This window comes from Eleginops maclovinus, chromosome 20 (assembly GCF_036324505.1).
Source record: "Eleginops maclovinus isolate JMC-PN-2008 ecotype Puerto Natales chromosome 20, JC_Emac_rtc_rv5, whole genome shotgun sequence".
NCBI lineage: Eukaryota > Metazoa > Chordata > Actinopteri > Perciformes > Eleginopidae > Eleginops > Eleginops maclovinus.
Window position 1 is genome coordinate 2198818 of NC_086368.1, and position 15868 is coordinate 2214685.

A 15868-nucleotide genomic window follows, 5' to 3' on the forward strand; every position below is an offset into this window, starting at 1 on the left:
TCCCAGTCCCCAGACCTTAACATCATTGAAAATGTATGGATTTATTTGAAGAAGGCTGTCCATGCACGGAGGCCAAGAAACCTGACTGAACTGGAGACGTTTTGTGTGGAAGAATGGGCCAAAATACCACCTGCCAGGCTTAAGGGACTTGTCTGTGGCTACAGGAGGCGTCTACAGGCCGTTATTGCAGCAAAAGGAGGCAATACTAAATATTAATGGAATTATTTCTTAGGGGTGCCCAAATTTATGCACATGCCTATTTTTGTTTGAATGCACATAAACATGTTTCTGTTTGACCAATACAAGTTATTTCACTACTGAGATGTTTCTGTTACCATAAGGTATAACATATGTTAAAATGAAGTTGCTGCTTCAAAAGCTCAGCAAGTGACAAACTGATGCAGTGGTTTTCCTAAGGGGTGCCCAAACTTTTGCATACCACTGTATATGGCCCAGAGTGCTGCTGGCAGTTTATTTAAAGACATTGATATCATTGGTTCTTTCGGTCCGTTGCACATGCTGCTGCTAATCAATTGAATGTATAGGGTTTATGCACCAACGTAATAAATACTTTGTCATGTTTGCACGGTTTTCCCTCCCCATCCATGTGTTTCCGCAGAGACTGCACGGCTGCTCCTGTGTCATGTATTAATTAAATCATCACACTCGACTTACAGGACAAATTGGGCCCTTCATCGGGGCTGGGCTCGGGCATCACGCTTTATGACCCAGCATTCGTTGCACTGCAGCCTCTGATAGAAATAGATGGCAGTTGTAAAAGGCTATCATTGCCTTTTTATCTGCTTATTTACTATTTTCCACACACTGAACTAGAGGCAGCTACATGCACAACTGAGGCCCAGCTGGGATGTAAATCACATGGACCATCCACTTTATTCTTTGCTCCTTTTTGCGTAAGTGAACATGAAGATCCCGCTCAGTGTTATTTCACATTTGGGCATCCGGGCTCTATTTAATATTATAGTATAGTGAGAGGCTGAAGAAGGGGGAGAAGTGAGATACAGAACAAAGAGAATGAAGGAAAGCTTGACTTAAACTCCACATTGACTCACGCTGCGTGTGTGAGACAAAGACCAGGGAGGAGGATGATACATCCAAAGACCCAAGCTTCCATGACTACTTCTTCCTGAAGACATTGATTGATATCATGGACAAAAGGGCTGAAACATGTGAATATTAAAATCACGATGTAAGCACTACCCATGCAGGAAGGAAAATGTTCTATATCTGGAATACCACACTGTAATGTGAGGGGGGAGCCTCTGTCAGAGAGGGCAGCACACCAGTGGTTAAAACTAACTGAGCAGATGTATGAGTACTGCACTCAAGTACAATTCTGAGAGACTTGTACTTGAGTATTTCTACTACAATCACGGATAAAAATGATTTTTAAAAAACCCTTTAGTTCCACCTGGAGTAAATTCACAAACTAGCTGCACCTTTACCAGCTCTGAGAACACTTTAATGATCAATCATTATAAAACATATCAGAGATATTATTCTGAAATGGACCAATCAAACAATGACTACTTTTACTGTCGCTACTTTAAGTACATTTAGATGAGAGTACTTTCTACTTTCACTGGAGGAACATTTTGAATGCAGGACTTTTACTGTGACAGAGTATTCCTACACTCTGGTACTTCTACTTTACTCAAGTACAAGATCTGAGTACTTCTACTTTACTCAAGTACAAGATCTGAGTACTTCTACTTTTACTCAAGTACAAGATCTGAGTACTTCTACTTTTACTCAAGTACAAGATCTGAGTACTTCTACTTTACTCAAGTACAAGATCTGAGTACTTCTACTTTTACTCAAGTACAAGATCTGAGTAGTTCTACTTTTACTAAAGTACAAGATCTGAGTACTTCTACTTTTACTCAAGTACAAGATCTGAGTACTTCTACTTTACTCAAGTACAAGATCTGAGCAATACTCCCACCTCTGCAGCACACACATGGTCCAGATGACAGGGTTTTGCAGTGTTAATTGCAGTATGACTGAAGCTGCTGATGGACAAGTGAGGGAGGAAGGATCAGTCATTAGGAGCCCCATAATAACATGTCTTTACATTCAGAGACAAGGTCCGGGGGCCAAGGAGGACAGGATGTGATGTTATTACAGAGCCACAAAGTGCAGGCGGTCAGGGTGGATGGATTTGTCAACAAAACATTTTTCATTTTTTGAAAAAGTCCATAGAAAGAAAGTTTTCCCAAGGAGAGGGGAGTAAATCAGTTCGAGTCATTGTGCAGTTTAAAAGGATGGACCAACAATGTTTTTCACTGTTTGATTTGCTGGACTGTGGAGACTGACCAGCCTCAAATAAAATGAATGCAGCCAGAAGGATTCACAAATCCTTTCACATTCTACAAAATCAGAAAGAGTTCAAAGAAATCCACACATAATATTTCTATGTGTTCAAAAGTATCTATTATAACATATGCAGTGTGGTGAGGTCCACACATGAGGCAGTTTGTTCATGCAGGTTTGAATAATTTATTGAAATGACAAACATCCTAATATGCATTTGATGAAAAAGGCACGTACTTGAATATAATTATTTGTAGATTTACATACAAAATGTGTGTGTTCATGATAAATACATTTGTAAGCTTTATCCGTCATTAATGGATTTAAGTGCTACTTGATTCCTCTTTTAAAATAGTGTTGAACATGCAAGAGAAATCCATTTGTTTTTTGTAAAAGGAAGAACACATACTGTATAATTTAGATATTCTCAGTAACTTCAGTTCTGAATGTAGTTGTTCATTACATTTCATTTGGCTTTTATCCAAAGAGTAACAATAAATGCATTCAACCATGAGTGTTCCTAGACATTTCTTCATCACTGGGGTTCATTTCTATTGTTGCAAAATGTGTGTGCTGCTGCTCTCTTTAGAGGAACCGCAGCAGTGTCAGAGTAGAGGTATCAGCAGGAGTAGGAACAGCATTGTGAAAGGTATGGTGCGAAGACAGGAGACCTCATACCATTCCTGCTCTTAATTCAAAACCCCCCGAAGAGATTAATTACGCAGTGTATGCCAACACTAACAACCACCTCTGAGCTGCTTCCAATCACAGTGCATGCTTCATGAGAAACACTCAGCCCCAGCGTTAAGCTGCAAAACTGAAAAAGATTTACATGTCATTTGTTGGCTGTCATCTAAAAGCTTTCTGCCAGGGATTCCAGAAGATATCTAATTACCAATGTTTTGATTAAAGATGTTTTTATTATTCACTATAATGAATGCAACAGAATGTCACTAAAGCATCCTGGAGAAATAATTAACTTTTTAAAGAAAACCTTTTAAACAACTTAAATGAAGCACTGCCATGATGTGTTTGACACAACGTCAGGGACGGTGTAATTACAAAATAAAAAAACAGACACAGAGCTTCCAGCTCCATTAGAGTTGTCCATTAGTTCAGACGTGAGAAAAATGAAGCCCACTCAAAATATATACATTTGCTGTCACCTTCAACAACACATTACCTGTAACCCTCAAGTCCAGCAGTGGCTCAGTCAGTAGGGGCTTGGACTGGGAATACTACTTGGAAAGGTCCCAGTTCACCTCCTAGGCCCTGCTGTGGTGCCCTTGAGCAAGGCACCGGACACCTCCAATCCCCTCTCCCCATTGCTCCCCGGGCGCTGCACGATAGCTGCCCACTGCTCCTAGTACTAGGATGGGTTAAATGCAGAGGACCAATTTCACTGTGTGTGCTCTGCTGTGTGCATGTGCGTGACGAATAAAGAGGGTTTCATCCTCCCATTCTATCTATCTAACTCTCCAGGGTGGACCTCTGTCTGACTGGATTTAGCTTTGTGCGTCGGCCCAGCTGGTTTACCTGACAGAGTGGCGTGCTGCTCACTGTAATAACCTTAGAAATGATGCTAAAAACCATCTCTCTGAGTACACTGCACTGAAGCCAATCTCCAAACTTCCTTCTCCAAGGTTGATGAGTGTACGCCATCGCCATAGAAACTGTAGCTTGAGCATTAGCCTCACACCGGGACCAAATAACAACTCCACGCAGAGTTTCCAAACCTCATGAATCAAAGTTCATCCTCAGGACTGACTCAGCGGGCTGAGCAAGGCGCGCTTTGGCTTTCATTTTCCTCTGACTGCAGGGAGTTTCATTTCTTTTACTGCAAAGCCCTGACGGTGAAGACCCCTGACCACAATTGCTTTTTAATGTAAATACAATATGATTTAGTGGGGGATCATTAGTAATGCTAATGTACAAAACACATTTTCTTTATATATTATATCAAAACCTTAATGTGTTCACTAAGCTTTTTAAATGCTGATACGTTTAGATAAATTATTGTTTGTCTTTATTTTAAAATAAATGTTGTTTTTATTTTTAAATGTTTGCATGTGTGCATTGCTCTGTATTTAACCGTTAGCTTACTCTTTCTCATTGTTTGCCTTGTTTACCTGCTATGGCCCTTTTGCTGTATTGCTGTTTTTGGAATAATCAGATTTGACTCATACAGCTGCTACTGAGAGGGAAAGCACACTTTCAATTGAAAAGTTTTGCCTTACTCTGCAGACAGACAGACAGACAGACAGACAGACAGACAGACAGAGACAGACAGACAGACAGACAGACAGACAGACAGACAGACAGACAGACAGACAGACAGACAGACAGACAGACAGACAGACAGACAGACAGACAGACAACTTTTAATCAAAGTTTAACAGATGGTATTTAAGATAAGTGAAGGTCATACCTGCTGACGGAGCGACAGCAGCTCCTTTCTTTAAAGCTAGATTAGTAACTGAACGTGTCTTCTTCTGAAAGAAGTCTAACCATTACATCCATTACCCTGTTGATTTATCAGCAGTTTGGTCTGCCAAAGGCAAGAGGGGAGGAGATGATTCTCTGGAAGACCAAGAAGGAGGTGAAGGAAGTCAGGAGGAAGACGATCCAGAGTGAGGGAGCCTGGATGGATGACAGGAAGGGACGGGCAATGAGAGGGAGAGAAAAGTGCTGAGGAAAGAAATATGAGGACACGTCACTTTGTTCCAATTTTATTTATTTTTTCTGATTTCCACTGCAGTGGTCCCTGGTGAGAGTGGGAGATGGAGCTGTGAGACAATGCGAGAGATGCAGGATTTGATGAGGGATAAAGCGGTAGATAGAGAGAGAGGAGGACATTGTGATATGGGGCCCGGTGGCTGAGGGTCTCCGGGGACGAGCCTGTGGGCTTTCAGAGACAAACATTAATAATGAAACGCTAATTCCCTCTGTCCTCCTTTCCTTCTCTCCCTCACCGTCTCTCTGTCCTCCCCTCTCTGTGGATCCATGGTTGCTTTTATTTCTCTGATATTCTTTTCTTTATACACACGCTTTTTTTTTCCTCACCCAATTTATTTTTTGAACCAAACACAAGCTCTTATTGCAGCTCCATTTATGAACTTACCTATCTTTAAAATGATTACACAACATGTCACTGTGTGTGTGTGTGTGTGTGTGTGTGTGTGTGTGTGTGTGTGTGTGTGTGTGTGTGTGTGTGTGTGTGTGTGTGTGTGTGTGTGTGTGTGTGTGTGTGTGTGTGTGTGTGTGGCTCCTTCCAGCCCTTTCTTTCTTCATTTCGAAATATTTATCATTTATATTGTTTCATCTCATTTAATTACAAATAATGTATAGTTATTTGAGAGAGCACTTATTCTTTCATGGGGTCACTGCATCCTTTTCCTGTCCATGAAATATTTCAGAATAAAATCCTTATGTTTACTGTGAAGGATCCACATACACATGATACAGAGGGCTTTTTTTGTGAAACTTTAGATGGATTTTCCCCTAATTTCTGACAACTGAGACAATTATATCCAGATAGCCAACAGGTGTGTGTCCAAACCCAACAGACGAAGGAAGTAAAGGAAACGACTGCTTCTGTCTGGCCATATCACCTCTCTACTGACCGCTATGGAAGAGAGTGAATGCTCTGGACATTGTGTAACTGTTATGGATTGGCTAATGGATCATTTAATGTATGGTTTTGTATGCAGCCATATAAAGTGGTTATTGTAATAGTGGTGATTTTATATGTATACATGAGAAGTAAAAAAACTACTAGTAGTCGTAGTATCAGTATTCCCAGTGGTAATTTTAGCAGCTGTCTTATTACCAGAGTTGGGTGTATCACGTAACAAAAGTAACGGGGTTACAGTAATGTATTACTTTTTGCTGTAACGCAGTAATATAACGCATTACTTCTGAAATGTGGGTAATATAATACACGTTACAATTCTCAGTAACGCAGTTACAACACATTTTAACCCGAAATGATGGTGTTCTGTTTTTAAGAAATCACAAACATCAAGAGACATTCTGACACCAGAGAAATAATTGTGCAGGTAGAATAGTAACGCAGTAAGCCTGTTTACTATTGGTTAAGAGGGCTGCAGAAACAGATTCACAATGCAGAGCTGCAGGCTCACAATGCAGAGCTGCAGGCTCACAATGCAGAGCTGCAGGCTCACAATGCAGAGCTGCAGGCTCAGAGAAAAGAAAAGAAACAGACAGGAGTGTGTGCAGGCCGAAGCAACAGAAGGTAACTTTCTCTGGGTCTGCCTCTTGAACCCCGAGAAGTTCAGAGACTCGTGGCAGAGTGTTGAAGATCTGCAGCCTCTGTCCTCTGTGGAGTCGCCGGCTTTTAGAAAGCTTGTCATCCAAATCCCCGTTAACACACCAATGACCAGGTGAGCTAACGTTGAATAGAGACTCGTTGATATACAGCAGGTTACAGGGCCATGCAGAGGCTCCACTAACATGTGATTAATAACACACAGAGACGTCATGTTACCGGTATCACATATTATTCAGCCCACTTAAACGGAGCCTGAGTTTAATTTCAGCATACTGCCATAGATAGCTTTAATTAATGAGCTGCAATAAACTACATTTCAGCATTTAAAGCCAAACTTTAGAGGTTATTTTGGTGAAAGTAACTCAAAGTAACTCAAAAGTAGTGTAACGCATTACAGTTCAGACAGTAATAATGTAATGTAACTCATTACTTTAAAAAGACAGGAATAAGTCATATGTACTGTATTACATTTTGGAAGTAACTTGACCATCGCTGCTTACTACCAAGTGAACTACATTCATATATGGTGAGATTCAATGTGGTTCACATAAAAATATATATGTCTAACAGATGATAGACATACACATGCAGACAGGCATCTGTACAGAAAAAAATAACTAGAGCAACCAGTGGGAACAGAAGAAAGCCTGAGACAATAACCCAAAGAGTGAACAGGAAGGACAGAGAGACACTGATTGTAAGGAAAGGAGTAAAATGTGTAAACTCATTTCAAAACCAACGGGGAGCCAATCACAAGGAACAGGTGATATCTTCTTTGTTTCTTTCTTGACTAATGAGAGGTAAATTGCCACAATTCAACCTAGATGAAATGCATGTTCATGTGTTCTGCCTATGCCTCTACATTCGGAGGTCTAAAACAAAATAGAAAAGTTATCCAAAATAGCAAATTTATTTCCACTTATGCATGAATTTATTGTGTCAAAATTAAAATACAATCACACCATTTTTATTTTCACTCCTAACAATTTGTCTTTCAATATTAGAATGAAATGGGAATCATTTGAAATGTTATTTCAAATGAACATTTCTGCTTCATGGTTGATCAAAGCAAAATGTGGAAATGAGTAGAAATCACAGTGCCCAATTACAAATTCATTTTACTGCTGCCACTCTGTGTCTGGGAGTTAATGCAAAGTGCATTCTCATTTTTACATTCAAGCAACCTGTCAGTAGAACCAGCTATTATAAATAGTAAGTTCCAAGAATGTGGCCTGGAATGGAACGATCGTCATTATTACTGCACGTTTTTTAGGGGGGTTGGATATTGCAGCACCTTTTAGTTCAGAGGGAACGATAGCAGCTGAGAGGAGTTGATGATTGTGATGATGTGCTAGCTATAAACGTTGTGATACAGACACATGAAAAACTGAACCGTTGACTTTAATTAAATGTTTTATGTCAACAGATTTCACATACCTGTATAAGCTTAGTTGAAAGCAATAATATGAAGTCGTCCCTAATGCTTTTATTAAAACGTATATTATTTCTTTCAACTTACCTACTACAGGTATGTGAAATCTATTGACATAATACATTTAATTAAAGTCAACGGTTCAGTTTTTCCGGTGTGAAGTGAGCAGGGGTTCTAATGAAACTGGATATGCCTATAAAGGGAGGACAGACATTTAGATATTTAATGAGAGCAGAGCTTATGTTGATAGTATATGCAATTTTGTCCATGAAGAATATCAATCATCCATGCAGGTAAGTGATAGTGGAGAGTGTGGATTTGGGGTAGCTGGGTATGCTTTTAATTATGTTGGTATATTATGATAGCTTAAAGTCTTACAAGATATATGTTCAGTTGATCTGAGTTCACCTGTATATTTGGATAGCGAGCGCTAACTTTTTTTTGTAGTTTCTCCAGCTGACGCCTGTTTATTTAAAGCTGGCTCCTCCACAGTGCGCCTGCAGATCACTGGGTCCGTTTTGGCAGAGACTGCTGCGATCCTGTTTGAGTCTGTGTGTTATCTATCTATACTTCTTCTACTCTTCCTATAATATTGTAAATAAGAGTGATTTGCTGCAATATCAACAGCATGCAATTCTAAAGTAATATCCTGCTTTCCAAAGAATCACAAGGAGACATTTCAAAGGACCATTTATTGTCATTATGCACAGGGTTTCAACATGAGATGTTTTTGTAGTATAGGTCTTTATGCTACACAAGCAATACATGACAAAAAAACCGAGCCAGACAAAGGTAGCAGTGCCTTCCTGTCGTGCACAATCTGCATCAGAAGGAGTGTAAACAGCAACACAAACAAGTGTTCTCTGGGCAGTTTGTGAACTCAAATTGCTGGGTTAGCCTCTCAGGTCCTATAAGATAAGAATTACTTTATTAATCCCAGACTGGGAAAATGGCTTCTCTCCCTCTGCGTACACAGGGATAGCTCCTTCTGAAGTACTCGCATCTTGTAAAGTACCAGAGTGTAAGGTATCAAAATTTTCCTCCAGTAAAAGTAGAAAGTATTCTCATCAAAATGTCTTGATTTAAGGGCTGATCATATTTACCATCATTAATCCAGATCTGTAAAGTAACTAAAGGATTAAATACATGTAGTGCAGTAAAAGTACACCATTTACCCTTGAATTGTAGTGGGGTAGAAGAACAAAGTAGCAAAACATTTGAATACTCAAGTCCCTCAAAATTGTACTTAGTTACTTTACAATACTGGCATTTAGTCGCCCTGACTTAAAACAAATATGTTTGTTTAAAGTGAACTGTGAGCTGTCATAAGACCCTGTGGCTCTTTGCCGCTGACAGGTTGTTTTTTACCCTTTGGTTTTATTGATTTGCAGCCTCTGCGACAACAATGAAGTACTAATTGAAGATAATGAAAAGCATGTGTTACTATGACACCCTACACTGTGTTCCGATGCAGACGGCCTTGTTGATTGCTGTTGTTTGTTCCTCTTAATTACACTGTTTTCTTCTGGTTTCTCAGCATCTCAACTTTTTAACCTCTGCCTTTGGCAATTTTATCACTCTTTTCTTTCGTCTGATTAAGCACAAGATGTAAGATGTAGGGTATTACTTTTTTTCGTACGAGTCATGAGGGGTTAACAATGTTTGTTTAAAACCAAAACATTTAATCCAGTTCCAAATGGAGTGCATTAAGCAGGAGAGGATACAATAAAAAGTAGGTAGTATTAACAAACACATTGATACTAAATAAAGGTTATTTTCTTGAAGATAGAAGGAAGGAAGACAGATGTGCAATTTTAAATATAACAGAGGCTAGAAAAACACACACACATTTATCTGATTCATGTAGATCATTTAAGCAGTATCCTTTAGTGTGTGCAGTGAGGGTTTCTGTGAGTAATATTGTTATGTCTTTTTGTGTCCCACAGGTGGGAGGGAAGGACAACCCTGCTGTGGACCCCATCATCCACGGCCTGAAGGGAGTGGTGCATCATGGTAAGTGCCTAAATATGAAAGTGTCCTTGATCATCATATGGGGACTTCAGGTCTATATTCCTGTCACAGAACTGCTCATTATTGAGCAATGATTCAGTCAGTTCATAGAAAATAGGAACTTTATGTTGAAAAGGTGTCTGAAACTTATTTTGATACGAATGTCCCTATCCTATTGTAAAGAAAGAGCATACAAATGTTCTATTTTTAGTTTGGTCGTCTTAAATGTTTAGACAAATGTTCAAACCAAAGAAATGTGTAATTGTAATCTAGGAAGTGCTAGATTTGGTCTTCTGTAATGACTTGGTTCCCCTTTGAGCCTGCTGCATGAGCCTTGCTAGCCTGCAGGAAACAGTCTCAAAATGATGTTTTATCTCATTTTAAGCCACATAAGGTTAACGTATTATATGTTGTGTGTTTTTAACGACATGCTAAGTTTCAGAGAAACAAGCTGTCAAACATTTGCAGCTGCGTCAGAGAAACACTGATTTTTCACGTGAAACTGATTTATTCTGTGTGACTGGCGAAACCACACACACTCTAGAATTCGACATACTTATCTCATCCTGTTGTCCCTCTTCCATCACACATTTTGATATGCTCCTCAATTCTAACTCTCATACATAATTTGGTGATCATAATGTAGGGAAATGTGTCACGGTCGCACCGATATGCTGATTTAATCAAAGGGACTTACACATATATCAAATACTCTGGGTAGGATATTTAGCTGATTGGAGTTACAGTTTTTTACTTAGAAGCAATAATGCAGCACAATATTGATACTCTGACAGGCTGTCTCTCACTCACTGGCATGGCGTTGGCGTGGAAACGCTCTGATCTTTGAACACGCCTGTCGGTCGTTAACTAAATCCAGTGGTGATCTAAAGAAAAATCCAGAAATGTAATAGACGGTTAAAATAGTTTGATGTATTTAAGTTTTCTAACTTTTTCTTAAAAGCCTGGGAAAACAACAGAACATGGATTTTTTAAAGTTTCTTCTGATCTTAACAGTACTACATAGTATATGTTTTCAGTTTTGTATTTCTGGATATTCTTTGTTGTGCCTTAACAATACAACTAATACTATCAATACATACTCAGCGGGGGTCATGTTAGCATCGGGACGCGCACCCAAATTTCAGTCACACAGTCAACATTTCTCAGAATGTTCTAGTTCATTGATATTACTGGTAATAATCAGTGTTAGTGTTGGAGAAGAGGATACTTCTGTTGATAATTCAGCTCCCGTTAAAAACCTCCTAACAAAAGGAATCTAAGGAGAAGCTGACTGGGTGATGGTGGTGAAGAACAACTCCCATGAACCTGTGCTCCTTTGCAGTGTCACCAAATTCAGTGTCTCCTAGAAACAGAAAATGCTGTAATATCAATAAGGCTTCTGCCATTGGTGTCAACAACATATTGGACACTTCTGGTTTCATTAGATGTGCAAAAGTGTCTGTCATCAGCCGCTAGCCTTTGGTGGATCTGCAGTCATGTATTGTGAGTTAAAATACAGAATGAAGGACTTCATCAATCCAGGATTCATTGTACTGTTCTCACTGGGACACATAAACTCTGTGTGCAGCTGTGACTGGAAAGCCTTGACTCCGCAAGAACAGCATGTTGAAAGGAACATCAGAGGAGCTGCTGCTGTCATCAGGGTTCAGTGCTGTGAGGACATCAGGTTAATTCAGTTCAACTAATTCCATTCAATTAGTGTCAGCATTTATCTGCAAACCTTTACACGCAGAACAATATTCCTGTCATGAGCCGTGATGTATTTGAAGACTGAATAAGTCCAGACCCGAGTGCAGACAGGCTCTGCACACTGATGCGACATAATATCTCAACTGTAAATTTGCTTTGCTAATTCCCCTCACTGTACTCAGGGAGGGTGTATTAGCACGGCAAATTAGCTCTGCTTATCACACTCAGCTATGGTGGCGTATTCTTTATATAAATCTACTTTTTTTTCTTTTTTTCTTGCAAATAAGGATTGCAAATCCTCCAAGGGCAGGACATTTCATGAAAACAATTTCTGCAAAGAGCTTAACATTAGACGAAAGTTGATTAAATATACATTTTCTAAGTGCATGAAATGTGGCAAGCTCCAAAAGCATAACTGGCATGAGTGCTGGAGAATAACAAATACGTGAACATGGATAATATAAAGTAAACTTTCTATTAATCAAATAAATCCTCCTCTAAATCGATACCATAGTGAAGTTTACAGCAAAAAACAAACATCATCTTGTCCTGGTAAAATACAATACACATTAGCGCTCTGTGTATGACACATACATGTAAGAATAATTATTCTACATTACACCTGGGGTTTTAATTCCATAGTTTAGGTAACCGTAACATATAAGAATAACACAGATCCTCAAGATCAGCTGATCTGGTGACAGAGCTGCATAAAGAAGTCAGACAGGGAGTTTCTTACACAAGATGAGCGTCACTGTTTCCGATCAATGTTACTACTATAGTCTCCCTTTAAAATGTCCTTTTTAAATGAAGTTGTGTAGTTGGCTGAACTATTGTCTTGTTTGTGATATAATCACCTGAATGCATGCATTACTTTGTTGAGTATGATATTATCCACCAAAAATTAACTTTATAAACATTTGTCAAAGAAATGGTGATTATTTAAGTTCACAAAAAAGAGCTTGTGCAAACTGCAGCACTGAAGGTACATTTCTTGAATAGGTAATATAGTTCATATGTTATCACGTCTTATAGAAAGCTAGGCTGGTGCTGAACCAAACATAACTGGTCCAGAGCACTTTTAATCAGGCCTGGGTTTTACAAAGTGCACTTTATGGTCAGAAACAGAAACAGCTGTGAATCTGCACAGTATTTTGTTTTTATACATACATTTTTTGGAGAGTTTCAAGAACAGAGGGTGCCATCTAATACAGAACTGTTATATATGATATTGGGCTATATCAATCTAGTAAGATCTTATTTGATTTGAGAAACCGAGTTCAAAGTGTTGGTGTTATTTTAATTTGCATCGTCACTACTTGAGGACAAAAAAAATGATGATGACTCTGCACCGATATTCTGAAAATGTGCCACATTATATCGATAAAGACATGAATGTGTATAGAAAGTCAGGATATAAAGCCCTGGCACAAAAGTCGTGGGTAAACACAAGCAATGCCAAACACTGTACTCACTTTTAATTCATTACTTCAAAATGTATTAAAAAGTGTGTGCGAGGGGTACATTTTGTCAGTTACGATTACCAGGAGGAAATGAGAGGACAGAGCTGCTCTCCAAGGATACCTGAAAATATTTAATCAAAAACTACAAGTCCTTTGAAAGCAATTTTCCTTGGGGAAATAATGACAAAAACAAAGCTCTTTTTAACAAAGGATCCCAACGTGTTCTTGAATATAGGCCTCTACTAAGCGGTTGAGACGTCGCTAAATGGTAAAAGTGCATTTTCAGGAATCTGAATACCTTTTTATGCATTAAATTAAACCATGACTGGTGACAGTCTTTAGTCTATGAACATCATTATACAACCTGAAAATTAAAACATATGTTCGAGAATTTCACAAAAATTATGAATGTATCAGCTTAGCATCACTACTTTTACCACTACATGACATTTCAACTCTTCCGTAAAGAATGTTTTTAAATAGTAGACATAACATACTTCTAAAGTTATTTCATCAAAAAATTATGATACAACATTAAATATGTCAAATTAACAACAATCGTAAGCTTAGCTTCACTGCCTTTACCATGAAGCATGTTTTTCAAAGTAGTTTTGACTTTTTAATCTTTCTTTTTCATCAAGTGACACAATTATGATCAGTAGGTCCTTAAACACTTTATTGAAAATCCCACCAAACAGAGGCCACTTTGTTGTCGCTAACTTCCTGTGAACAGGCTAACTTGCTATCTGTGCGATTGAGAAATGCAGGGACATCTAGTGGAGTCTTTCAGCATAACATACGTCAACCGAGTGGTAGAGACTACTGACACAGGTGGAATAAAGTAAAACACTATTTTTCAATAAGATATAGTGACTCAAAGTGTCGGGCAGAAGGTACGTAACTTCTCTTAAGTGGCTTCCTCTGCAGAAAAGATGCAAAGCAGGTAGCGGGACTTTAGCGTTATAAATATCTCATGTATAATATTTCATCAAACGTGAACTGCAGGGCTCCTGCTTTGCTTGTATTCCCTATCAATACTCTTCTGCATCGTTCAGTGCCTCACAGGCCTGCAGAATAGTGGTGAGCGGATCGATCTAAAATATTGATGTATCGATAGCGTTGGTATCGATCAATACTTGCGCGATGAGATTGATACTTAAAGGCCTACTGAAGTGTAGCACTACAGACCACGCAGTCTAATAGTACATATACAACTGAATAACATATAATTGCAACCCATGTCATTGCGGTCGAATTAAAGGAGTAAATAATAATTTAAAATTGCCCTCCAGGAAATCCCTGAAAACGTTCTTGTTTGAGACCCTTGGGGGCGGAGCTCCGTCCTGACGTCACGAATTAACCCACAAGTTTGGGGTCTATTGTTGCCGGTGTGTTTCGTCGTGTTTTGCTTTGTCAATTCTAGGCTACAATGACGAAAATCGCGAGTGGGAAGCTTCTGCAGCTAATATAAATATAATCCACAAGTGTCTAATCTGTACACATTATCATAAGTGCTTTGTAGACCATACATCCCAGTGATGCAGTCCTCATACTCTCTGACTTTGTACTATGAACTGTGAAATAGTAGGGCCGGGGCAGCTTGTTAATGGATCCCTTGTGTGCAGTGTGGCAGTGGCCACCTGTAATGTTACGTACATGTATCTAGAATTGACTTTTGTATTGGTCATTGACATTATTATTACTATTTGTTAATTAATGGACTCCTTTCAGTTTCACAATGCCAATGGCATGATTGTCTACTGGTTGTGCATTATCATGGGTCCCAAAGGGTATAACAACTGTAGAAGTGTTCTTTTATTTGAAGACCAGGAGTTGTTCAAAAGTAGACCCGGAAACGTCTAACTCAGTGGTTCTTAACCTGGGTTCGATCGAACCCCAGGGGTTCGGTGAGTCAGTCTCAGGGGTTCGGCGGAGGTGAAAACACACACCCGACTATGATTCATGATGACACGCCCCGCTTGGCCATCACTGGCTGCAGGTGATCACGCTACATCGCTTGGCCTATCTGTGCTGCAGGGGATTTGATGCGCTCAGTAGTCGACTCGACTCAGTAGCCGAGTGACTGTCGTGATGGTACGTCGTGTGATTTCTTTCTTAATATTTGAATCCCTTCATACTAACTATATCGAGCAAAAAAAGAAAGTGGTCGGACGAATAAGTACAATATGGATTCACATGTATAACGGAATGTGATGGGAATCAGCGTCCTAACTGCATGATTTGCCATGCCAAGTTGAGCAATTCTAGTCGAGCACCGGCAAAACTAAGGGAACACTTCCTTAAGCAGCATGGAGATGGGGAATACAAGAACACAGCACTTGCTGAATTCAAGGTGAAGAGAGCCAGATTCGATGAAAAGGCTACTCTGCCTGTTCTCGGCTTTGTACCCATCAACAAACCGATCCTCACTGCATCGTACGAAGTTGCTTACCTGATTGCAAAGCAGGGCAAACCACACACCATTGGTGAAACACTCACAGCGGCTGTCACACTGATTTGCAGTAAGTATTCATTATTATGTTTTTGTTTTTGTGTGAAAATCATGTTTTGCTGGTTTTGTTCTTTGTGAAGTTGATGCACGGTTCATTTTGTGCACCAGTAAAACAT

At 39.3% G+C, this 15868-nt stretch overlaps 1 protein-coding gene across 1 annotated transcript in view; it reads left to right on the forward strand.

Annotated features, from left to right (window-relative positions):
* Positions 1 to 15868, forward strand: part of LOC134883277 (receptor-type tyrosine-protein phosphatase gamma-like) — a 407948-nt gene that overhangs the window by 298123 nt on the left and 93957 nt on the right. Inside the window, exon 6 of the mRNA XM_063911578.1 lies at positions 10004 to 10070. Within this exon, the coding sequence (XP_063767648.1) occupies positions 10004 to 10070 (67 nt within the window). The remainder of the gene's footprint in view (positions 1 to 10003; positions 10071 to 15868) is intronic.